This window comes from Hyla sarda, chromosome 2 (genome assembly GCF_029499605.1).
Source record: "Hyla sarda isolate aHylSar1 chromosome 2, aHylSar1.hap1, whole genome shotgun sequence".
NCBI classification, from domain to species: Eukaryota; Metazoa; Chordata; class Amphibia; order Anura; family Hylidae; genus Hyla; species Hyla sarda.
Window position 1 is genome coordinate 407,357,559 of NC_079190.1, and position 25,232 is coordinate 407,382,790.

The 25,232-nt window shown below is 45.9% G+C and overlaps 1 protein-coding gene across 3 annotated transcripts in view; it reads left to right on the plus strand.

Annotated features, from left to right (window-relative positions):
* LOC130356829 (acetylserotonin O-methyltransferase-like) overlaps positions 1 to 25,232 on the plus strand; it is a 176,349-nt gene that overhangs the window by 97,632 nt on the left and 53,485 nt on the right. For all 3 annotated transcript variants that reach the window (XM_056558822.1, XM_056558823.1, XM_056558821.1), the window contains 2 exons: positions 18,317 to 18,491; positions 18,982 to 19,111. In XM_056558822.1, the coding sequence (XP_056414797.1) occupies positions 18,320 to 18,491; positions 18,982 to 19,111 (302 nt within the window). In that variant the 5' untranslated portion in view covers positions 18,317 to 18,319. The remainder of the gene's footprint in view (positions 1 to 18,316; positions 18,492 to 18,981; positions 19,112 to 25,232) is intronic.

Below are 25,232 nucleotides of genomic sequence, written 5' to 3' on the forward strand. Positions count from 1 at the left end.
CACAGCTTGGATGAGGCTGAAGCATGAGGACACCATATAGTGGCTGAATGACACAGCGTGGAGGTGTTGGCAGCATGAGGAGATCATATAGTAGCTGAATGGCACAGCGTGGAGGTGTTGGCAGCATGAGGACACCATATAGTGGCTGAATGACACAGCTTGGATGAGGCTGAAGCATGAGGACACCATATAGTGGCTGAATGACACAGCGTGGAGGTGTTGGCAGCATGAGGAGACCATATAGTGGTTGAATGGCACAGCGTGGAGGTGTTGGCAGCATGAGGAGACCATATAGTGGCTGAATGGCACAGTGTAGAGGTGTTGGCAGCATGATGACACCATATAGTGGCTGAATGACACAGCTTGGATGAGGCTGAAGCATGAGGACACCATATAGTGGCTGAATGACACAGCGTGGAGGTGTTGGCAGCATGAGGAGACCATATAGGGGCTGAATGGCAAAGCGTGGAGGTGTTGGCAGCATGAGGACACCATATAGTGGCTGAATGACACAGCTTGGATGAGGCTGAAGCATGAGGACACCATATAGTGGCTGAATGACACAGCGTGGAGGTGTTGGTAGCATGAGGAGACCATATAGTGGCTGAATGGCACAGTGTGGAGGTGTTGGCAGCATGAGGACACCATATAGTGGCTGAATGACACAGCTTGGATGAGGTTGAAGCATGAGGACACCATACAGTGGCTGAATGACACAGCATGGACATGTTGTCAGCATGAGGAGACCATAAAGTGGCTGAATGACAAAGCATGGAGGTGTTGGCAGCATGAGGAGACCATATAGTGGCTGAATGGCACAGCGTGGAGGTGTTGGCAGCATGAGGACACCATATAGTGGCTGAATGACACAGCATGGACATGTTGTCAGCATGAGGAGACCATATAGTGGCTGAATGACAAAGCATGGAGGTGTTGGCAGCATGAGGAGACCATATAGTGGATGAATGGCACATCCCGGAGTTGCCAGCAGCATGAGTAGGCACTTGGCCTTCACAATCCCTAAGATTAAAAGATGAATTAAGAAATTTAAACCGAAGATTTTGGATAGCGGGTGCTACCTATGAGAAAATTTGAAATTCCCAGACCGCGGCATCAGTAACCCATATATTGCCTGAATGACACAGGCTGGAGTTGGCTGATGCACGAGTACACACCAGGGCTTCATAATCCCCCCCAAAAAACACCACAATTTTAGAAATTTTTGAAAAAGATTTTGGATAGCGGTTGCTACCTATGAGAAAATTTTAAATTACTAGACCCAGGCCCCACAGCGGCATAAGTAACCCATATATTGCCTGAATGACACAGCCTGGAGTTGGCTGATGCACAAATACACACCAGGGCTTCACAATCCCCCCCAAAAAACACCACAATTTTAGAAATTTTTGAAAAAGATTTTGGATAGCGGGTGCTACCCATGAGAAAATTTGAAATTCCCAGACCCAGGCCCAGCAGTGCCATCAATTTTTGATTTGAAATTTAAAACAACCTTTGCGTGCTCCGGACCCCAGCATGTGGGTACGAAGGCCCAAATCCAACAAGCCCCCACAGGGCTCATGTGGCCGTGAGATTTAGGCGCAACGTCTCCATTGCCCTGATTGGCCATTGTTTCCAAGACTTCTCGCCAAGGCAAACCATGTGAAGAACAGCGTGACAGCGCCGTGACCTGCACACATGGTATGCTGAAGGGCCACTGAGACTTGTCCGGGCAGTGGAGGCTTAAGACACAGTGGAGGATGTGGAGGCGGAGTAGCACACTGTCGCAGGACCAACGGGCTGACAGAGTGTAGCAGGAAGCAGCATTGAGTACACACCAGGGCTTCAGAATCCCAAAGAAAAAACAACCATTTTTAAAATAATTTTAAGAATATTTAGGACAGCGGGTGCTACCTATATATTGCCTGAATAACACAGCCTGGAGTTGGCTGATGCATGTGTACACACTAGGGCTTCACAATCCCTCCAAAAAACACAACAATTGTAGAAATTTATGAAGAAGACTTTTGGATAGCGGTTGCTACCTATGAGAAAATTTGAAATTCCCAGACCCAGGCCCAGCAGCGCCATCAGTAAACCATATATTGCCTGAATGACACAGGCTGGAGTTGGCTGATGCATGAGTATGCACCAAAGCTTCACAATCCCTAATAAAAAAGACAAACATTTTTGACGAAAAAACTTTACGAAAATGTAGGAGAGCGAGTGCTCTCTATATATTACCAGAATGACGCAGCCTGGAGTTGGCTGTAGCATGAGGAGACCATTGAAATGTGTGATTTTTTTATTTGAAATTTAAATCAAAATTTGTGTCCCGGACCCCGCCGTGTGGGTACAAAGGACCTAATCTCACAAGCACCCACAGGGCTCATGTGGCCGTAAGATGTAGGCGCAACGTCTCCATAGCCCTGACCGGCCATTTTTGGTTTTTGTACCTTTGTTTAAGAACAAGCGCATATCCAAGAGTCCAGAAGACTCTATAATGCAGGACGGTGGACCACCAAAAGGCATTCTTCTATAAAATAATTTTTTATGAAATAAAGAAGCAGAGTTCATCCCTCTGCCTATTTTTTTTTGAAAATTTTACTTAAAAAATCACACGCAACAATCGTTCAATGGTGTAATGGTTATTATTGTGGAAAATTCAAGTTTATTACTGTGATAATTATCAGAAAATTTGAAAAAAACACTACCCAAGAGTGTTTAATAACCCCATACATTGCACCATAAATGTTGAAATTTAAATTAAGCATGTATGTATGTATTTCAAAAATCCTAAAATTAAAGGCCCAAGCCCAGAAGCATCATGAAGTCAAGTAGTTCCTGAAAGACACAGGAGCAGTCAGGAGTAGGCATCAGCAGTACCCAAGAGGCTTTAATAACCCCTTACATTGCACGATCACTCGCGAGATCGAGCAATAACAGGTGTGTTATGCCCTCAGATGTCCGGGGCTGCACGCACGCTACACTGAACGGACCAGCGTGTGTCTATCTTTCACCGACAGGTGCGGGTAACCCGCTGAACCCCGTTTGCGATAGGGATCAGGGATTGCAATTATTTGCTAGGAAAGAAGAATCACAACTAAGCGCGGGTCATAAGCTCGGGCTCATTAAGTCCCTGCCTTTGTACACACCGCATGTCTCTACTACCGATTTGATGGTTTAGTGAGGTCTTCGGATCGGCCCAGGCGGGGAGGGAGAAGGCCCTAGCAGAGCGCCGAGAATTTAACGATCATTGTTGAAATTTGCATTAAGCATGTATTAGCTACTGCTAAACTTCCAAAAATTGAAGGCCCAAGGCCTGAGGCATGAGAGAGGCAATTATTTCCTGAAAGACACAGAATGAGTCAGGAGCAGTCATTCGCAGTACCCAAGAGGGTTTCATTACCAACCCCTTACATTTAAAGATCAATGTTGAAATTTGCATTAAGCATGTATTTAGCTACTGCTAAACATCCAAAATTGAAGGCCCAAGGCCTGAGGCATCAGGGAGGCAAGTAGTTCCCGAAAGACACAGAATGAGTCAGGAGCAGTCATTTGCAGTACCCAAGAGGGTTTTATAACCATTTCCTTACATTTAAAGATCAACGTTGAAATTTGCATTAAGCATGTATTTAGCTACTGCTAAAAATCCAAAAATTGAAGGCCCAAGGCCTGAGGCATCAGGGAGGACAGTAGTTCCTGAAAGACACAGAATGAGTCAGGAGCAGTCATTCGCAGTACCCAAGAGGGTTTCATAACCAACCCCTTACATTTAAAGATCAATGTTGAAATTTGCATTAAGCATGTATTTAGCTACTGCTAAACATCCAAAAATTGAAGGCCCAAGGCCTGAGGGCAGGGAGGCAAGAAGTTCCTGAAAGACACAGAATGAGTCAGGAGCAGGCATTCGCAGTACCCAAGAGGGTTTCATAACCGCTTACATTTAAAGATCAATGTTTACATTTGCATTAAGCATATATTTAGCTACTGATAAACATCCAAAAATTTAAGGCCCAAGGCCAGAAGCATCAGTGAGGCAAGTAGTTCCTGAAAGACACAGGATGAGCCAGGAGCAGACAATCACAGTACCAAAGAGGGTTTCATAACCCTTATTGATAACTCAAGAGGGTTTCATAACCAACCATAATTGGGAAATGTTGGTGTAGTATCATGGTCAATCTACTCTGAGGCATCTGGCATTGGTGGCTGGAAATCCTGGCTGATCCATCCCTGATTCATCTTGACAAATGTCAGTCTCTCCACATTTTTAGTGGACAGATGAGTTCGCCTTGGGGTGACTATGGCCCCGGCCGCACTAAGCACCCGCTCTGATGGCACACTACTGGCCGGGCAGGACAGCTTTTCCAGGGAAAACTCTGCTAGTTGTGGCCATAAATCAAGTTTGGCTGCCCAGAAGTCCAGCGGATCTTCAATGGTTGCTGGCATGGCCATGTCAAGGTATGCCACCACCTGCTGGTTCAGGTCCTGCTCCATGTCTACCTGCTGCTGATGAGTTGCTTCACTATGCGGGTGAAGAAAGCTACTCATCAGCGACTGTAGACTCAGGCTGCTGCTGATTGAGCTGGTACTGCTCCTGCCACCCCTCCCCTCCTCAGCAGCCATGGCAGTGGAAGGTGAGCGCAGAGGGCCCCCGAGTCAGACCTGCGAGCGGATGGACTATGTGGCCGATAGGCATCAGCCAACTGACTACGTAGAATCTCTCTGTAGTAGGTCAGTTTGTCGTCCCTCTCAGTGGGTGTAAAAAAGGCCCCCATTTTGGGACGGTAGCGAGGGTCTAATAAGGTGAAGATCCAGAAGTCATCCCGCTGACGAATTTTGACAATTCGGGGGTCACTACGCAAGCAACTGAGCATGCATCGTGCCATTTGCACCAGTGACTCGGAGGGACTACCTGCTTCCATCTCCACTGCATACTGCCACGGTGTGTCTGGGTCCTCTGTCTCGCCTTCCTCATAAACCTCCAGCTACTCTAGCTGCTCCTGCTCCTCCTCTCCTGTCCGATGACTAGAAACACCGGCCATCTCATCCAACCTAAACTCTGCTCCACTCTTCCCCTCATCATCCTCCTCCTCCAGTTCAGCCCCCACAGGGCTCATGTAGCCTTGAGATGTAGACGCAACGTCTCCATTGCCGTGACCAGCCATGGTTTCAATCATTTGTTGTAGGAAATGTAGGGGTTGAATTACGTCGTTCATGGCGTAATCCAGGCGACTCACAAATAATGTGGCTTCCTCAAAGGGCCTCAGCAAACGGCAGGTGTCACGTATGAGCTGCCACTGGTTCACATTGAAGTTACACAGGGGAGTACTCCTATCTGCTTGGATCATCAAAAAATCGGTGATGGCTTTTCTTTGTTCGTATAGTCTGTCCAACATATGGAGGGTGGAATTCCAATGTGTGGCAACATCACAAATAAGACTATGTTGTGGGATACCTTTGTGACGCTGCAGCTCAAGGAAGGTGTGCTTGGCGGTGTACGAGTGGCTGAAGTGCATGCACAGTTTCCTTGCCATTTTCAGGATGTTTTGCAAATGGGGTGAAGACTTAAGGAAGTGCTTGACAACCAGATTCAACACGTGTGACATGCAGGGCGCATGTTTCAAACTTTGCAGCGCGGACACAATGTTCTTCCCGTTGTCGGTCATCATGGTTCCCATTTCCAGATTTCGTGGAGTAAGCCATACTCGGATTTCTTTATGAATGAACTTTAGCAGTTCCTCCCCTGTGTGACTCCGTTCGCCAAGGCCAATCATGTGAAGAACAGCTTGACACCACCGTGCCCTACACACATGGTACGATGAAGGGCCACCGAGATTTGGACGTGCAGTGGAGGCCGAGGACAGGGTGGAGGATGAGGAGGCGGCGTTGCACACTGTAACAGGACCAACTGCCTGGGAGCGAGAGCGTGGAGGCGGAAGCGGTGTGACCTGTCCAAGTTGCTGTTGTGGTTGTGCAGGAACCACATTTACCCAGTGGGCCGTAAAAGACAAGTATTGTCCCTGCCAGTAGTTACAGCTCCACACGTCGGCGCTGCCGTGCACTTTTGAACACACCGACAGGCTCAAAGACTGGCCCACCTTCTCTTGTACAAACTTATGCAGGGCTTGTACTGCCTTCTTCACAAAGAAATGACGGCTTGGGACTCTCCACCTCGGCTCGGCACAAGCCATCAATTCTCTGAAAGGTGCAGAGTCCACCACTTGAAAAGGGAGGGACTGCAACACCAGCAACTTGGACAGGAGCACATTCAACTTCTGCGCCGTTGGATGAGTGGGCGCATACTGTTGTCTCTTGGACATGGCTTTGCCGATGGATTGTTGGCGGAATGGCTAACTAAAAGCGGGAGAAGCAGGAGCGACAGAAGGAGGGTTTGACACACAGCTCCCTTCGGGTGAGGTGGTGGAGCCTTGGCTGGATGAAGGAGTGAGCGGATGGCCACTGGGTGATGCAGCAGACTGGACCACTACATCGGAGTCACGGTTCTCCCAGGCCGCTTTATGGTGGCGAAGCATTTGTTGACGCAGGGCAGTGGTGCCGACATTGGGACACTGGCCACGCTTCACCTTCTGCCGACAGATCTTGCATGTGGCTACGTGAACCTCCTCCGGATGCCTTATGAAAAACTTCCCCACCGCCGAGTAGCTGATTTTCCCACCCGCAGCCGGCACTAATTGACTGCTACTGGTGCCATCTCCAGGAACCCCTGTTCCACTACCTCCCGGAAAGGTAGGCTGCCGCGAAGCAGGTGATCTCCCCCGGGCACGTTTGGCTCCTGAATTGCCACTACTGCCACTACGCTGACTGCCAACCGCGCTACCGCCTTGCTGCCTCAAGGGCAACCTGCAACTCTCTTCTCCTGATGATGATGAAGCCCCTTCTGCACCCGGCTCCCAATTGCGATCGGCTTCATCATCATCCACAGTTGTGTGCACGTCACTGATGTCCTCCTCAGGTTCCCCAACAGTGTCTGTTTCAGGACCCTGAACCCTTGCAACACCGCCACCCACGTCACTCTCCGCATCACTACTTAGCCACCTAGCGGAGCAAGCGGCGCATGTCTCCTCCCCTTCTTGGCTGTCCAGTAGCTGCTGACTGTCCTCTATTAGATCATCCTCAGTAAATAGTGGAGCTGAACCCACAGCATAAGATACTTCTTTAGGAGAGGGAACAGCATAGGACAAAGGCAATGGGAGGACAGGAACTGCTCCCGGGCCATGCCAACTGAGGGTTGTGTATGAGGAAGCCACCGACTGTTGACTGGGGGTGTCAGATGTCACTCGACGACGACGGCAGATGGGTTGCTAGTGGAGACACGACCGCTGGCTGATAACGGGAGCTCAGGCCTCTCGCTGCGACTCCTGCTGCCTCTCGCCCCAAGTCTGCTGCCAACTCTGCCTGAAGTATTTAGGCCTCTGCCACTCCTCTGTGCACGTCTTGGCACTTCTCTGCCTGACATACTTAGTGCATTTATTACAATACGCTACACTACTCTTTAAACAGTATTTGTCTAGAACAACAGCAGGTGATTACTTACGGCTGTCCTTTCACAGTATGTAGGCCCTTGACAGATTAACAGGTACTAGATGGTACAATACTTGGATGTACCGATGCAGTATGCAGTGATGAGGGCAGTAATATGCGTAACTATACGCAGAAAAACCTCTGTATTTTTGTATAACACCAGCCGGTGAATACTATTGTTTGGACTAGGACGGTATGGAGCACCTTGACAGATTAACAGGTACTAAATGGTACAATACTTGGAAGTACCTATGTGGTATGCTCTGATGAGGGCAATAATATGCTTAACTATACACAGAAAAAACAATGTATTTTTGTAAAACACCAGCCGGTGAATTCTATTGTTTGGACTTTGACGGTTTGGAGCACCTTGACAGATTAACAGGTAGTAAATGGTACAATACTTGGATGTACCTATGCGGTATGCACTGATGAGGGCAGTAATATGCCTAACTTTACGTAGAAAAAAAATCTGTATTTTTGTAAAACACCAGCCGGTGGATACTATTGTTTGGACTTTGACGGTATGGAGCACCTTGACAGCTTAACAGGTACTAAATGGTACAATACTTGGTTGTACCTATGCGGTATGCACTGATGAGGGCAGTAATATGCGTAACTATTCACAGAAAAAACTCTGTATTTTTGTAAAATACCAGCTGGTGAATACTATTGTTTGGACCTTGACGGTATGGAGCACCTTGACAGCTTAACAGGTACTAAATGGTACAATACTTGGATGTACCTATGTGGTATCCACTGATGAGGGCAGTAATATGCCTAACTATTAGCAGAAAAATATCTGTATTTTTGTAAAACACCAGCCGGTGGATACTATTGTTTGGACTTTGACAGTATGGAGCACCTTGACAGCTTAACAGGTACTAAATGGTAAAATACTTGGACGTACATATGTGGTATGCACTGATGAGGGCAGTAATATGCCTAACTAATAGCAGAAAAAAATCAGTATTTTGTAAAACACCAGCCGGTGGATACTAATGTTTGGACTTTGACGGTATGGAGCACCTTGACAGCTTAACAGGTACTAAATGGTACAATACTTGGTTGTACCTATGCGGTATGCACTGATGAGGGCAGTAATATGCCTAACTATACGCAGAAAAAAATCTGTATTTTTGTAAAACACCAGCCGGTGGATACTATTGTTTGGACTTTGACGGTTTGGAGCACCGTGACAGCTTAACAGGTACTAAATGGTACCTGACTTGGTTGTACCTATGCGGTATGCACTGATGAGGGCAGTAATATGCCTAACTATACGTAGAAAAAAATCTGTATTTTTGTAAAACACCAGCCGGTGGATGCTATTGTTTGGACTTTGACGGTTTGGAGCACCTTGACAGATTAACAGGTACTAAATGGTACAATATTTGGATGCACGTATGCGGTATGCACTGATGAGGGCAGTAACATGCCTAACTATTTGCAGAAAAAAATCTGTATTTTTGTAAAACACCAGCCGGTGGATACTATTGTTTGGACTTTGACGGTATGGAGCACCTTGACAGCTTAACAGGTACTGAATGGTACAATACTTGGATGTAACGATGCGGTATGCACTGATGAGGGCAGTAATATGCGTAACTATTCGCAGAAAAAACTCTGTATTTTTGTAAAACACCAGCTGGTGAATACTATTGTTTGGACCTTGACGGTATGGAGCACCTTGACAGCTTAACAGGTACTAAATGGTACAATACTTGGATGTACCTATGTGGTATCCAGTGATGAGGGCAGTAATATGCCTAATTATTAGCAGAAAAAAAATCTGTATTTTTGTAAAACACCAGCCGGTGGATACTATTGTTTGGACTTTGACAGTATGGAGCACCTTGACAGCTTAACAGGTACTAAATGGTAAAATACTTGGTCATACATATGTGGTATGCACTGATGAGGGCAGTAATATGCCTAACCGATAGCAGAAAAAAATCAGTATTTTTGTAAAACACCAGCCGGTGGATACTAATGTTTGGACTTTGACGGTATGGAGCACCTTGACAGCATAACAGGTACTAAATGGTACAATACTTGGATGTACCTATGTGGTATGCACTGATGGGGGCAGTAATATGCCTAACTATATGCAGAAAAAAAATCTGTATTTTTGTAAAACACCAGCCGGTGAATGCTATTGTTTGGACTTTGACGGTATGGAGCACATTGACAGCTTAACAGGTACTAAATGGTACAATACTTGGATGTACCTATGTGGTATGCACTGATGAGGGCAGTAATATGCGTAACTATACGCAGAAAAAACTATTTAAAAAAAAAAAACAGCCGGTGAATACTATCGTTTGGACTTGCACAGTATGTAGCCCTTGACACATTAACAGGTTCAAAATGGTACAAATGCACTACAGTCCACTGAACAATCATGTATTTCTGAACAGCAGCAGGACCCAACAGTGCAGAACCAGAAAAAAAAAATCCAGAGATTAAACCCTAAATTGCACTCTGTCACACAATTCTGAGCAGCAGAAGATTTGTGGAGCAAAAAAAATAAACTCAATTGGGCTGAAAAATGAGGAGATTAGATGCTTCAGAAAGTTCAGGCAGCTTGGAGATCTGTATGAGGCAGCTGACAGCTATCTGCCCCTCTCTGCTGCAATGCTCAATAACGTGAATAGGAGGTTTAGCTATCAATGATCCTTCTCAGAGTAACAGCACAGCACTCTGCACTCCTGCCTTTCCCTAATGCTGATATGACTAGCAGTTGCAGTGTAACGCTTTGGTATGAGCTATTCACACACACGCAGTCCCGTCCTCTCTATCTGAGTGCATAGATGAAATGAAGAGAGGCAAGATGGCCACTGATTATATAGGGGCTGTGACATCACAGGGGTCAGTGAACACTGATAGGCTGCATCTCACATGTGATTCAGGGTCAGCCCGCCTACCTTCATTCCCGCCACTGTTTCCCGCCCTCCCATAATCCCCTGCCCCATGTACTCACATGTGGATCCGCCATCTTAGGTCTCCAATAGCCTGGAACGCTGTAAAATGGAGTTTAATTAAGCGATTTGCGTGATCGAATCGCGGCAATATTCGCATTCGTTGCGAATCAAATTTTTCATGAAATTCGTAACGAATTCAGGTTCGTCAACTTCGATTCGCTCATCTCTAAAAGTAATGACAGGGAAATAACAAGGGTACTCTTTATATCGAAATGACGCAAGGGGTGGGGTGGCCCTATATGTGAAAGATGGTGTCAGGCCCAAGGCCTGATTATGGAAACATACATGTGTTTTATAATTGCATCTATGTATAAACTAAGACCTGGGGGGTGAGGGGTCATTCAGACGGTGTATCCTTTGTTTTTGTGTATTGCAGTCAATTGGGGCCTGTCTGCTGTTTTCCTCTTTTGAAGTCAAAGGCCCTTTGAAGCAGCAGGATGTAAGGGGTCTCTGGTCCCATATATGAGATAAGAGATGCCCCCACCTGGTGGGATCATAGGGGGGGGGGGGGGGGTTGGAAGGATGAGGGTTTTCCCCTCCAGATAGGCCATTATAAGAACTGAGATACTGGTCAGGGGACAAGCGGACAAGACCATCCTAAGAACAGCTGAAACCTCACTCTCATGGACCGCTAATATCATCGTGCTGTAAGAACTTCATTTTTGCTTTCTGAACTTGTCTTGCTAAACTCTTATATATATTCTTATACCTGTATGTCATTTGTTTATTTTTATGCATAGCACTGTGATACCTTTTATCAGATTAAATGTTTAATTAATCAGCTCTGGTCTTTGATCTCTAAATATATGAGCTCACCTTTCTGAAGGAGGCTCTGGTAAACACGTTTATCTGAGGGTTAATTTGGTGACTTGCTGGGACTAGTAGTGGATATCCAGAGGTCTGGCGGCTTTAACCCTTGCACCATCACACTCTCTCTAGCGTCTCGGCTGGACCGCAGGGTGTGATGGTGACAGATGGTATAAAATGTAACCTAATACAAGATAGTGAGGCCAACATAGAGTCAGTTTTAGTGATGTTTCAATTTGATATTCATAAAGTCACTCATATACAATAGGTATGATTTATAGACCCCCTGGTCAAGTACAAGAATTAGACAATTTACTAGTTGAGGAAGAAGCAAAAATGAAATTTAAAGGGGAAGTTATTATCATTTGGGACCTCAGAAAGTAATACTTTATGGAGAGAGTAGTGGATGCATGTAATAGCCTTCAAGTAGAAATTGCAGTTGCAAATACAGTGTTTGAGTTTAATCATGCATGGGATAGGCATTAGGCTATCCTTCATATAAGATAGGGCCAGGCACTATTCATATTATTCAGAATATAGGGCAGGCTAGATGGGCTGAATATTTATTATGTGTCAAAAAATTCTACAGTATATTGCAGTAGGATATGGCATCATTTTGTGATCAGTGTTTGATTAGATCTCTGGGAACCCTACCTATTATGAAGATTAGAGATGAGCTAACTTTTGAAAAATTTGATTTGATACTAATTTATTCATGGCAAATCTATATTAAAAATGGCTATTTCTGGACTACACAGAGCCTCAATAGGTTGCTTTGCTTTATTCTAACACACATATGGAGTGTGCTGGGGTAGTGAAATAATACCGTTATTCAGAACAACATGCAGATTACAGGCATCGCTTTTAGAATCACTGCCACAGAGCGGCACAATGACAGAGCCTGGAGGTGGCATCAGTATGAGTAGACAATATAGTGGCTAAATGACACAGCGTGGAGGTATTGGCAGCATGAGGAGACCATATAGTGGCTGAATGACACAGCTTGGATGTGGCTGAAGCATGAAGAGACCATATAGTGGCTGATTGACACAGCATGGAGGTGTTGGCAGCATGAGGAGACAATATGGTGGCAGAATGATACCGCGTGGATGTGTTGGCAGCATGAGAAGACCATATAGTGGCTGAATGACACAGTGTGGAGGTGTTGGCAGCATGAGGAGACCACACACTGGCTAAATGACACAGCGTTTAAGTGTTGGCAGCATGAGGAGACCATATAGTGGCTGAATGACACAGTTTAGATGTGGCTGAAGCATGAGGAGACCATATAGGGGCTGAATTACACAGTGTGGAGGTGTTGACAGCATAAAGAGACCATAAAGTGTCTGAATGACACAGTGTGGAGGTGTTGGCAGCATGAGGAGACCATATAGTGGTTGAATGACACAGCTTGGATGTGGCTGAAGCATGAGGAGACCATATAGTGTCTGAATTACACAGCCTGGAGTTGGCAGCAGCATGAGTAGACAGTAGGGCTTCACAAGATTAAAAGAGGTATTTTGAAATTTAAATTGAAGATTTAGGGTAGCTTAAAATTTTTTAGGCCCAGACCCAGGCCCAGCAGCATCAGTAAACCATGTATTTGCTGAGGGACACAGCCTGGAGTTGGCTGAAACATCAGGAGACCATATTGTGTCTGAATGGCACAGCCTGGAGTTGGCAAAAGCATGAGGAGACCATTATAATTTAAGATTGTTAAAATGAAATTGAGGATTTTGGAATTGAAATCTTAACACCCAAGTGTTAGTGTCCCGGGCCACCAGCGTCTGGGTACAAAGGATCAAATCTAGCAAGGAGTCACATGTCACATGGCAGCAAAATGACAGAGCCTGGAGGTGGCATCAGTATGAAGAGATCATATAGTGGTTGAATGGCACAGCCTAGAGGTGGCTGAAGCATGAGGAGACCATATAGTGGCTGACTGGCACAGCCTAGAGTCTATGGCAGCATGAAGAGACCATATAGCGTCTGAATGGCACAGCCTGGAGTTGGAGGCAGATGAGGAGACAATAGGGCCTCACAATTTCTAAGAATAAAAAATGAATTTTGAAATTTCCATTGAAGATGTATGGTACCTAGTGCTACCATAAACATATATAGGTAATGTTCTAGGTCCAGCAGCATCACTAAACCTTGTAGTTTCTAAATGACACAGATTGGAGCTGGCTGAAGCATCAGTAAACCATATATTGGATGAATGGCACAGCCTGGAGATGGCTGAAGCATGAGGAGACCATATAGTGGCTGACTATAAATATATAGATCACCAAAGGTGATCCAAAAGTACCATATTTCCCACATATAAAACTTAATCTTTATTGCTATGCTTAACACACACACAAAAAAAGGGATTAAAAATCCAGTGCTACTCACTCCATTGTGGATGACTATAAATCCACATGTAAGTATGGTGCCTATCTGGCCACCCAATGCAGTTATTTGTAATTCCCGTATGCACCTGCAGCGTGCTAACCGGGTTAGGAGTGATCACTGTATTAAAATCATTTCTTAGCCCCCCTCGACATGTTTCTGGACGCAACTTTGTCAAGAGGACAGCCCGCTGATGGAGCTGGTACTGCTCCTGCCACCCCACCCCTCCCCAGCAGCCATGGCAGTGGAAGGTGAGCACAGGGGGCCCCCCGATTCAGACCTGTGAGAGGATGGACGATGGCACCGATAGGCATCGGCCAACTGACTACATAGGATTCCTCTGTAGTAGGTCACTTTGTCCTCACTCTAAGTGGGTATAAAAAAAGCCCCTATTTTGTGGCCGTAGCAAGGATCCAATAAGGTAGAGATCCAGAAGTCATCCCGCTGCCGAATGGTGACAATTCTGCTGTCACTACGCAAGCAAGTGAGCATGCATCGTGCCATGCCTCCATCTCCACTGCATACTGCCACAGTGTGTCTGGGTACTCTGTCTCGCCTTCCTCATAACCCTCTAGCTCCTCTGGCTGCTCCTGCTCCTCCTCTCCTGTCAGATTACTAGAAAAACGCCCATTTGGCGAAACTTAAACTGTGCTCCACTGTGCCCCTCTTTCTCCTCCTCCAGTTCAGCCCCCAGAGGGCTCATGTGGCCGTGAGATGTAAGCGCCACATCTCTAGTGCCCTGACCAGCCATGTTTTCCAACATGTGTTGTAAGAAACGAAGTAGTGGAATGACGTTGTTCATCCCGAAATCCTGGCGACTTACTAATAATGTGGCTTCCTCAAAGGGCGTGAGCAAACGGCAGGTGTCATGTATGAGCTGCCACTGGTTGACATTGAAGTTACACAGGGGAGTTCCCCTATCCGCTTGGATCATCAAGAAATCGGTGATGGCTTTTCTCTGTTCGTATAGTTGGTCCAACCTATGGAGGATGGAATTCCAACGTGTGGCAACGTCACAAATCAGACTATGTTGTGGGATACCGTTCTGATGCAGCAGCTCAAGGAGGGTGTGCTTTTCGATGTACGAGTGGCTGAAGTGCATGCAAAGTTTCCTTCCCATTGTTAGGATGTCTTGCAAATGGGGGGAACACTTCAGGTACTGCTTCACAACCAGATTGAACACGTGTGCCGTGCAGGGCGCAGGGCTCAGCCTTCCCAGTCGCAGCGCATGTAAGATGTTCTTCCCGTTGTCAGTCACCATGGTTCCCATTTTCAGTTTTCGTGGAGTAAGCCATGCTCCAAATTCTTTACGAATGACTTTTAGCAGTTCCTCCCAAGGCAAACCATGTGAAGAACAGTGTGATACCGCCATGCCCTGCACACATGGTATGCTGATGGGCCACTGAGACTTGTCTGGGCAGTGGAGGCTGAGGACATGGTGGAGGATGAGAAGGCGGATTCGCACACTGTCACAGGACCAACGGCCTGAGAGCGTGACCTGTCCAAGTTGGTGTTGTGGCTGTGCAGGAACCACATTCACCCATTGTGCCGTATAGGACAATTATTGTCCCTGACCATAGTTACAGCTCCAGACTTTGGCGCTGCGTTGCACTTTGGTACACACCGACAGGCTCAAGGACTGGTCTACCTTCTCTTCCACAAAATTGTGCAGGGCTGGTACTGCCTTTTTCACAAAGAAATGATGGCTTGGCACTCTGCACCTCAACTCGGCACAAGCCATCAGTTCTCTCAGTCCACCACTTGAAAAGGGGGGGAGGGCAGCACCAGCAACTTAGACAGGAGCACATTCAGCTTCTGTGCCATTGGATGAGTGGGCGCATACTTTTGTCTCTCGGACATGGCTCTGCCGATGGATTGTTGGCGGAATGGCTAACTAAAAGTAGGAGGAGCAGGAGCCTCTGGAGCACCAGAAGGAGGGTATGACACATAGCTCCCTTTGGCTGAGGTGGTGGAGCCTTGGCTGGCTGAAAGAGGGAGCGGTGTGCCACTGGGTGAAGCAGCAGGCTGGATCACTACATCAGAGCCACGGTTCTCCAAGGCTGCTTTATGGTGGCAAAGTATTTGTTGACGCAGGGCCGCGGTGCCAACATTTGGACCCTGGCCAAACTTCACCATCTGCCGACATATCTTGCATGTGGCTATGTGAACCTCCTCCGGATGCTCGATGAAAAACTGCCACACTTCCAAGTAGCTGATTTTCCCACCAACAGTTCGCATTAATTCCACTACCTCCCGGGAAGGTAGGCTGCCGTGAAGCAGTTGGTCTCCCCAGGTCACGATTGGCTCCAGAATTTCCACTTCTGCCACCATGCTGACTGCCAACCATGCTACCACCTTGCTGGCTCAGCTGCTGCCTCATGGGCAATCTGTAACTCTCTTCTCCTGATGATGATGAAGCCCCTTCTGCACCCGGCTCCCAATTGCGATCGGCTTCATCATCAACAAGTGTCTGCACGTCACTGATGTCCTCCTCAGGTTCCTCAACAGTGTCTGCTTCAGGACGCTGAACCCTGGCAACACAGCCTCCCACGTCACTCTCCTCATTACTACTTGCATGCCTAGCGGAGGAAGCGGCGGATGTCTCCACCACTTCTTGGCTGGCAGTAGCTGCTGAGTGTCCTCTATTAGATCATCATCACTGAATAGTGGAGCTGAACCCACAGCATAAGATACTTCTGTAGGGGAGGGAACAGCCTAGGACAGAGGCAATGGAAGGACAGGGACTGCTCCCGGGCAATGCCAACTGAGGGTTGTGTCTGAGAAACCCACAGACTGTTGACTGGGGGTATCAGATGTCACTTGTGATGAAGTGGATGACCGCAGATGGGTTGCTGGTCGAGACATGACCACTACCTGATACCTCTCGCTGCAACTCCTGCTGCCACTCGCCCCTAGTCTGCTGCGACCACTGCCTGAAGGATTTAGGCCTCTGCCACTCCTCTGTGCACGTCCTGGCACTTTTCTGCGTGACATACTTAGTGCGCATATGATACAATATGCTTCACTACATATACAATACGCTTCATTACACTTCAAACAGTATTTGTCTAGAACAGCAGCAGGTGTGTACTTCTGCCTGGACTTTCACAGTATCTAGGCCCTTGACAGATTAACAAGTACAAAATGATACACTACTTAGATGTAGGTATGTGGTATGCACTTATGAGGGCAGAAAAATGCGCTACAGTACACTTAAAAACATTTTTTTTAGTAAAACACCAGCTTACTTTTGGCTGTCCTTTCACAGTATATAGGCCGTTGACAGAGTAACAGGCACAAAAAAGTGCACCACTTAGATGTAGGAATATGGTATGCACTTATGAGGGCAGAATAATGTGATACAGTACTCTTAAAAAAACATATTTTAGTAAAACACCAGCTGGTGATTACTTTTGCCTGGACTTTCATAGTATGTAGGCCCTTGACAGATTAACAGGTTCAAAATAGTACACTACTTAGATGTACATATGTTGTATGCACTTACGAGGGCAGAAAAATGCGGTACAGTACGCTTAAAGAAAAGTATTTTTGCACAACACCAGCAGTACACAACAGTGCTGTACCACAAAATTTCACTCTGTCAAAGACTATTAGGAATGCACTGCTGTATATTATACCCTCTACAGACTAGTATAACCAGCAGATGATTTGTTGTGGAACAAAGACACTGAATTGCACTGACAAATGATTCCTGCCTCCTCTGCTAAGGTTTATGAAGTTGAGGCAGCGTGTTGAAATGTATGAGGCAACACACAGCTATCTGCCCCTCTCTGTAATACAATGCTGAAGAAAATAACTGGGAGGTTCATGGCTGCAGTAAAAATCCTTTTCAGTGAAAAAACACTGCTCTCTGTCCACCAGAACGCTGATTTGACTAGGATGTTAAACGTTGCTGGAATGAGCTTTTCTGTGTAACACACACACAGCGATGTCCATCCTATCTCTATGCAGTGTAATGAATGATATAACGAGCCACAAAATGGCTGCCGATATATAGGGCTGTGACATCACAGGGGTGACTGGCTGCTGATAGGCTGTATCCTGCATGTGATTCAGGGTCATCCCGCCTACTTCCCTTCCCACCTTGCCTTCCACCCTTCCAAGCATTCCTTGCCCCATGTACTGACATGTGGCTCCGCCATTTTAGATGCCCTAGAGCCTGGACCTCAGTAAATGGAGTTTAATGAAGCAATTTGCGCAATAGAATCGTGGTGATATTCGCATTAATTGCGAATCGAATATTTCATGAAATTCATAAGGAATTCGGGTTTGTCAGCTTCGATTCGCTCATCTCTAATGAAAATGAAAATGATGCAGTGTAAGTCTTAATTGCATCCCTTCATTGATTTTCCTCGACACTGCTGCGCAGCCTAATTTACATAAATGGGACTGGCTCTAGTTTTCTGCACAGCTGGCAATGTGCAGGTAGAAGGAAACAAACACGGCCCCTTCATTCCCACTATTAGTTTGGGTCACAGAGACCAGGTCCTCACCAATTGTAAATTCAGTGCAAAGTCTAGTAATATGTCTAGTAAAGACTCTAAAGTAGTTTGTCGCTCTTTCCCTTGCAGACCATGTTTACAGCATGTGAACTGGGAGTTTTTGATTTACTACATGAAGCACAGGAACCAATTCCAGCTGCAACAATCGCTTCTCGCTTGGGCACCAGTGTGGATGGAATGGAGCAGCTGCTTGATGCCTGTGTTGGACTGAAGCTTTTGAAAGTTGACATACAAAACAATAAAGGTAAATTAATTTTAAGAATTAAAAAAGTTCCTTTCCTTCGTACCCATTGAAGTCAATAGTTGCAAAATCCCCTGCTGATTTTATGCAGCAGATATGCAGCAGAAAATCTGCAGGTAATCTGTCTGTGTGAACGTACCCTAAGGCAGTATTACTGCTTAGCAAGACCATCTTGCCATATGTAAAACTGCATTTTGTAGGCCTTAACTTAACCTGATGTACTTTTAAAGAATCTGGTGTCATTTGAAGGAGCATCATGTCAGAGGACAAAGTCAACTGTTGGACAAGGTAGTGTGACATTAATGTGGGGTGTGGTATTGGTTTTATAGGGAATTGAAGAGGGGATAGCTAGTTACTTTTGGTATTGAGCCAGCAGTGAAGAATTTGTTCTTGTATTATTTGACAAAATCAATATTTAAAGGGTATGTTTAATGTTTAGCTGCAGTTACGTGGATGTGATAGATGTCCTACTGATGTTTCTATTTCTTTTAAGGTTATTATTCCAATACTCATGCTTCCACTCAATACATGGTCAAGTCCAGCCCTAGGACACTCTATCACACGATGATCCATTACTCTAATACTGTATATAAGTGCTGTCACTTTTTACCACAAGCTGTAAGGTACTGTGTGTTTAAATATTGTATAGATGATAGAATTGCACATAAATAACAATGTTCCCTTGTTGCTATATTTTGTGAATTTCATTGAGATTCATACTAGCAGATCAAATACATTATTAAAGGGGTACTCCGCCCAAAGACATTTTATCCCCTATCCAGAGGATAGGGGATAAGATGTTTGAAAGCGGGGGGTATGTTTAGAACGCTGGGTTTTGGCAGCCGGAGATGTGATGTCCTGTCACGCCCCCTCCATTCATGTCTATCTCACTTTGAGAGTTGGCGTAAGAGACTTTCTTGGAAATACTGATCATGAGTTATGGGGCCATATTTTGAAGACCCATGTTCTGGAACATGGGTCTCAGAAAATACACTTATGCACTATCTGGTACCTTCACTGATCACAAGAACATGGGTCCCATATCTCTTGAAAGGATCAGCAGTTAAATGAGCACTGTCAGAGCCAAAAACATATGTTACTGATGAAAATTAAAGACTGTAATATGGTTGTTTAAAAATGTTTAAATATTTAATAAAGAAAATAGCTCCTGAAAATTCCACCACAAGGGGTCCCCATACCTAATGCTGCAGAACACTAAACAGTCCTGCAGCAGTATCAGGCTTGTCCATGAGTCATGGACAAGAGATGATTAATGGGCAAGGCTGCATGAGCAGACACACCAATCACCTCCCACCACCACAAACGACACATCCCCTTCCCCTGAGAGGATTTCTAACACTGTGAGCTAATGAAAAGAGGGATTTTATAATAAATATAGGTGATAGAGGCATAAAAATGAGATGTGCATGGTCAGAATTAGGTACTGAATAACATATAATTATTGTTATTTATTTTTTTTTGTGGGATCTTACAGGTATGCTTTAACCCCTTCCCATCCCATGACATACATGTACATCATGGGTCAGGTGAACAGACATGAAGATGGCCCGCAGGTCGGGTCCACGCAATAACCTGGAGATACCCATTGCTATCAGCAGCTGACATCTGCCAGTGATGACGGACATCGGAGATCGCTCCGATGTCCATCATTTAATTGGTTAAATACAGTGATCTACATAGATCATGGCAATTAAACATTAAATGATTCTATTCCTTAGTGTCTAATGGTCCCATAGCCCCCCCCCCCCCCCCCCGCGATGTAATCGCAGGTTGCAGGAGAAGCACAAGGCCTTAATTAAAAGTGATTAAAAAGCCAGAACTACACAAAAGGGGTACCGTTAAAAGCTACAGCTCATAGTGACCAAAAATTAAGCTCCATAGGTGGAAAAATAAAAAAGTTTTAGGGGTAAGAACATGGTAATGAACAAAGTTTTTTTTTTTTTTTTTTCAAGTTTTCAAAATTTTTTTAACCATAAAACAAAACAAAAATTATTTAAGTTTGGTATCATTGGAATCGTGCTGACCCATGAAATAAATATAGCATGACAGATTTAACGTATTTTGAACTTCAAAAAACTTGGAACGAAGAAAATAAGCCCTATTACAACTTTTGTCAGTTAAAAAATAAAAAAGTTATGGGTCTTGGAAGATAAGGTGGAAAAAATGTGAGCCAGAAAAAAAAATAGCTGGATCATGAAGGGTTTAAACATACATGCTTAATTCATCTCCATACAGCCAAAGACATGCCTGACCTCTGCTCCATTTAAGCATGGGGCATACAGAATCCTGTATTCATGTTCGGTGGGAGTACAAACTGTCAGACACCCACTGATCAGAAACAATCAGAGCAATACCATACCCGGTCACAAAAGGTATAAAAGCAAATGGCGGGAGACTTGGAGAAAAAGGAAATTATGTAGACGTATATTCTGATGTAGGAGCAGACATAAATTGCTAAATACAGGCAGCCATAAGATAAGTACATTACATGTGAAAAAAACACAATCCCAAGCATAAACTTACCAGCCACAGTAATGCAATGACAGTGGGGGTCTTGGAATGCAAAACACTTGGCCCTGCAAAAGATCATATTCCTATTCTTAGCCATATTTTTTTCTCTCCTAATGGGCCAATCAATGTACCCTCACTGAGACAATCTCCAGTCAATCAATTCAATCTCCTGCTTCTAGAACAGATCCTCTAGTTTCAGTTTCTCTAGAACAATTCCTCCATGCTCATATCACGTCCCCCAAGAGGCAGATTTTTTTGGTACATGGGGAGGGTGGCATGACGTGCCATGTAAAGTGGAATTTACCAACATTTCCTTCCTATATGTACATGCAAGACCATCATCAGGGCAGTACAGTCATATACTTTATATATAAACGTGCCCGCTGCTGCCGGCTCTGTCAACCTCCTCCCGCACTACACACTACTGTATATAATGTGAGGGGTGTATCAGGCTTGTCCATGAGTCATTCCACAATGCTAGCTACGTAGGTAGACATCCCGATAGGTATTGTCAGGATCCGGACTGGTATGCAGCGAGGACACTGGTGGTGGATCCTCTGTGTCAGTGAGGTGATGACGTGGGCCGTACCAGGGGAACGGAATCTAAGGGGTTACTGGTTTTCACCAGAGCCCGCCGCAAAGCGGGATGGACTTGCAGCGGCAGGTAACCCCCAGGTCGTTCCACCCGATAGCGACTCAACCCCAGCTGACAGCTGAGACAGGTGCGGTACACAGGGACAAGGCAGGAGCAAGGTCGGACGTAGCAGAAGGTCAGGGCAGGCAGCAAGAGTCGCAGTCAGGGGCAACAGCAGAAGGTCTGGGTACACAGGCTTGGGAACACACTAAACGCTTTCACAGGGCACAACGCAACAAGATCCAGCAAGGACAGGAAGGGGAAGTGGGTTTTTATACAAATGGCGCAGGTGCAGGTACTGATTGGGCCAGGCACCAATCAATGGTGCACTGGCCCTTTAAATCTCAGAGAGCCGGCGCGCGCACCCTAGAGAGCGGGGCCGCGCATGCCTGGATTGAACAGACAAAGGACGGGGCAGGTGAGGAGATTGGGATGCGACCCACGGGTGGGCGCGTCCCGCTACGCGGATCGCATCCCCGCCGTTGGCACCAGTGCAGTGCTCCCGGTCAGCGGGTCTGACCGGGGCGCTGCACAGAGATGAACGCCGCGAGCGCTCCGGGGAGGAGCAGGGACCCGGAGCGCTCGGCGTAACAGTACCCCCCCCTTTGGTCTCCCCCTCTTTTTGGAGCCCAGGAACCTATGGATAAGTCCCTTGTCGAGGATATTGTCCTCGGGCTCCCAAGACTTCTCTTCGGGGCCACAATTCTCCCAGTCAACGAGAATATTTTTTTTTTACCTCTGACTACCTTGAAGGCGAGGATTTCCTTTACTGTGAAGACATCAGAGGAGCCAGAGACAGGAGCAGGAGTGGTGACCTTGGGGGAAAAGCGGTTAAGAACGAGAGGTTTGAAAAGGGAAACATGAAAGGAGTTAGGAATACGAAGAGAAGGAGGAAGAAGAAGCTTGTAGGAGACAGAATTTATTTGACTCTTGACTTTAAATGGTCCAAGGTAACGTGGACCCAGCTTGTAGCTAGGAACACAAAACCGGATATATTTGGCAGAGAGCCACACTTTGTCCCCAGGGGCGAAGACAGGAGGAGTTCTTCTCTTCTTATCTGCATGTCTCTTCATACTAGACGAGGCCAGTAGGAGCGACTTTTGAGTCTCCTTCCAGATGACAGAGAAATCCTGGGTTACTTCATCTACAGCAGGAAGTCCAGAAGAAGTGGGAATGGGGAGGGGGGGCAGAGGGTGACGGCCGTACACCACAAAGAATGGGGATTTGGCAGAGGACTCAGAATTTTTGAAATTGTACGAGAATTCAGCCCAGGGCAGAAGGTCGACCCAATCGTCTTGGCAGGAGGAGACAAAATGTTGCAGGTAGTCACCAAGAATCTGGTTTACTCTCTCTACTTGTCCATTGGATTGGGGGTGATAGGAGGACGAGAAATTTAATTTGATTTTTAATTGGTTACAGAGAGCTCTCCAAAATTTCGACACAAATTGAATGCCTCTATCCGAGACGATATGTGTGGGAAGCCAGTGAAGGCGAAAAATATGCAGAAAAAATTGCTTCGCCAACTGTGGCGCAGAAGGAAGACCAGGAAGCGGAATGAAGTGTGCCATTTTGGAAAAACTATCAACGACCACCCAGATGACGGTGTTGCCATGGGATATGGGCAGATCAGTAATGAAATCCATGGCAATTTGGGACCATGGTTGCTCAGGGACGGGCAAAGGAAGGAGGAGTCCAGCAGGCGCTGCACAGAGACGAACGCCGCGAGCGCTCCGGGGAGGTGCAGGGACCCGGAGCGCTCGGCGTAACAGGTATGTAGCTAGGGAGGTTGCCAGGTAGGTAGCCATCCAGGTAGGATATTACCAAGGTAAGTAGCTAGGTGGGTGGGTAGACAGCTAGGTAGCTAGCTATCTAGTTTATAATCAAATCTCATTAAAAACAGCTCTCAAAATGGGCCAAGCAATTACAGAGGAGCATGTATATATCTAATAATTGACCATGGAGCACCTTTATGCTGTCTTGCATAAATTTTCCGCAGGTAGTAAGAGATAACACGTACTAGAACTGCCTCAAAACGTCCAGCTTTTGCACTTACTATGAGCTAAAATCAGCACAGGACTGTCCCAAACTCTATAACTTAGTAAAGTGCCAAAGCTACTTTTAAAAATAAAGTGCAAGCAGGGATCATAAGATGCCTGTGTGCTTACCCATTATTCATGCTTCTCTGTTCCCCTACACCGTTTTGTTACACACTTTCTCAAGGGACTGTTGCAAATTGTTAAAAGTAGCTTTGGCACTTTACTAAGTTATAGAGTTTGGGACGGTCCTGTTCTAATTTTAGCACATAGGCAGTGCATAAGCTGGATGCTTTGAGCCAGTTCTAGTATGTGTTATCCCTTACTATCTGTGGAAATTTTATGCAAGACAGCATAAAGGTGCACCCTGGTTAATATCATTATTATATATGTACATGCCCCTCTGTAATTGCTCAGCTCATATTTGGGCTCCTCACATATCCAGATTTTGAGAGCTGTTTTTTATGAGATTTGATAATAAAGTATATATATTATTTTTAAGCTAGCTAGCTACGTAGGTAGACCGTATGTAGCTAGGTAGGTTGCCAGGTAGGTAGCTATCTAGGTAGGATATTGCCTAGCTAGGTAGGTAGCTAGGTAGATTGCTAGGTAGGTAGTTGGATGGATAGATAGCCAGGTAGCTAGCTATGTAAATAGACAGTCAGGTGGGTGAGTAGGTAGACAGCTAGGTAGGTAGCTAGCTATCTAGGTAGAAAGCCAGTAAGGAGGGTGGGTGGGCAGGTAGACAGACAGTTTGGTAGGTAGGGAGCTAGGTGAGTAGGTAGGCAGCCAGGTGGGTAGGTGAGAAGGTAGGTAGACAGTGAGCTAGGTAGGTAGGCAGCCAGGTGGTTAGGTAAATAGACAGCAAGTAAGTTAGGTAGGTAGATAGGCCGGGAGGCAGCCTCCAGCTGTGGCAAAACTACAACTCCCATCATGCACGGTCTGTAATTGCATGCTGGGGGTTGTAGTTTTGCAGCAGCTGGTGGTTTGCCCCCTCCCCCCCCCCCCCCCCCGTGAATGTACAGGGTACATTCACATGGGCGGGGGTTTACAGTGAGTTTGCCAATGCAAGTTTGAGCTGCAGCAAATTTTCTGCCACAGCTCAAACTCCCAGCGGGAAACTCGCTGTAAACCCCTGCCCATAGAAGTGTACCCTAAAAACACTACACTACAAAAAATAAAGAGTAAAACAGTACAAATACACACACCCTTAAACAGTTACATCCCCCTCCCCCCCATAAAAATTAACAACGTCCCGTATGGCACTGTTTCCAAAATGGAGCCTCCAGCTGTTGCGAAAAAAATTGATTTTCCAGGCATGCTGGGAGTTTTTCAACAGCTTGAGGCACCTTGTTTGGAAAACACTGCCGTGGGGTATTTTTGGTGGCAAAGGCAAATGCCATGCTTCCATCTGGGTCTACCCCTATGCAAATCCCTAATTCAGGCCTCAGGCTTTTTCTCCTTTCACCCCTTATGAAAAGGAAAAGTTGGGGGCTACACCAGCATGTTAGTATAAACAAAATTAATTTTTTTCCCTAACATGAT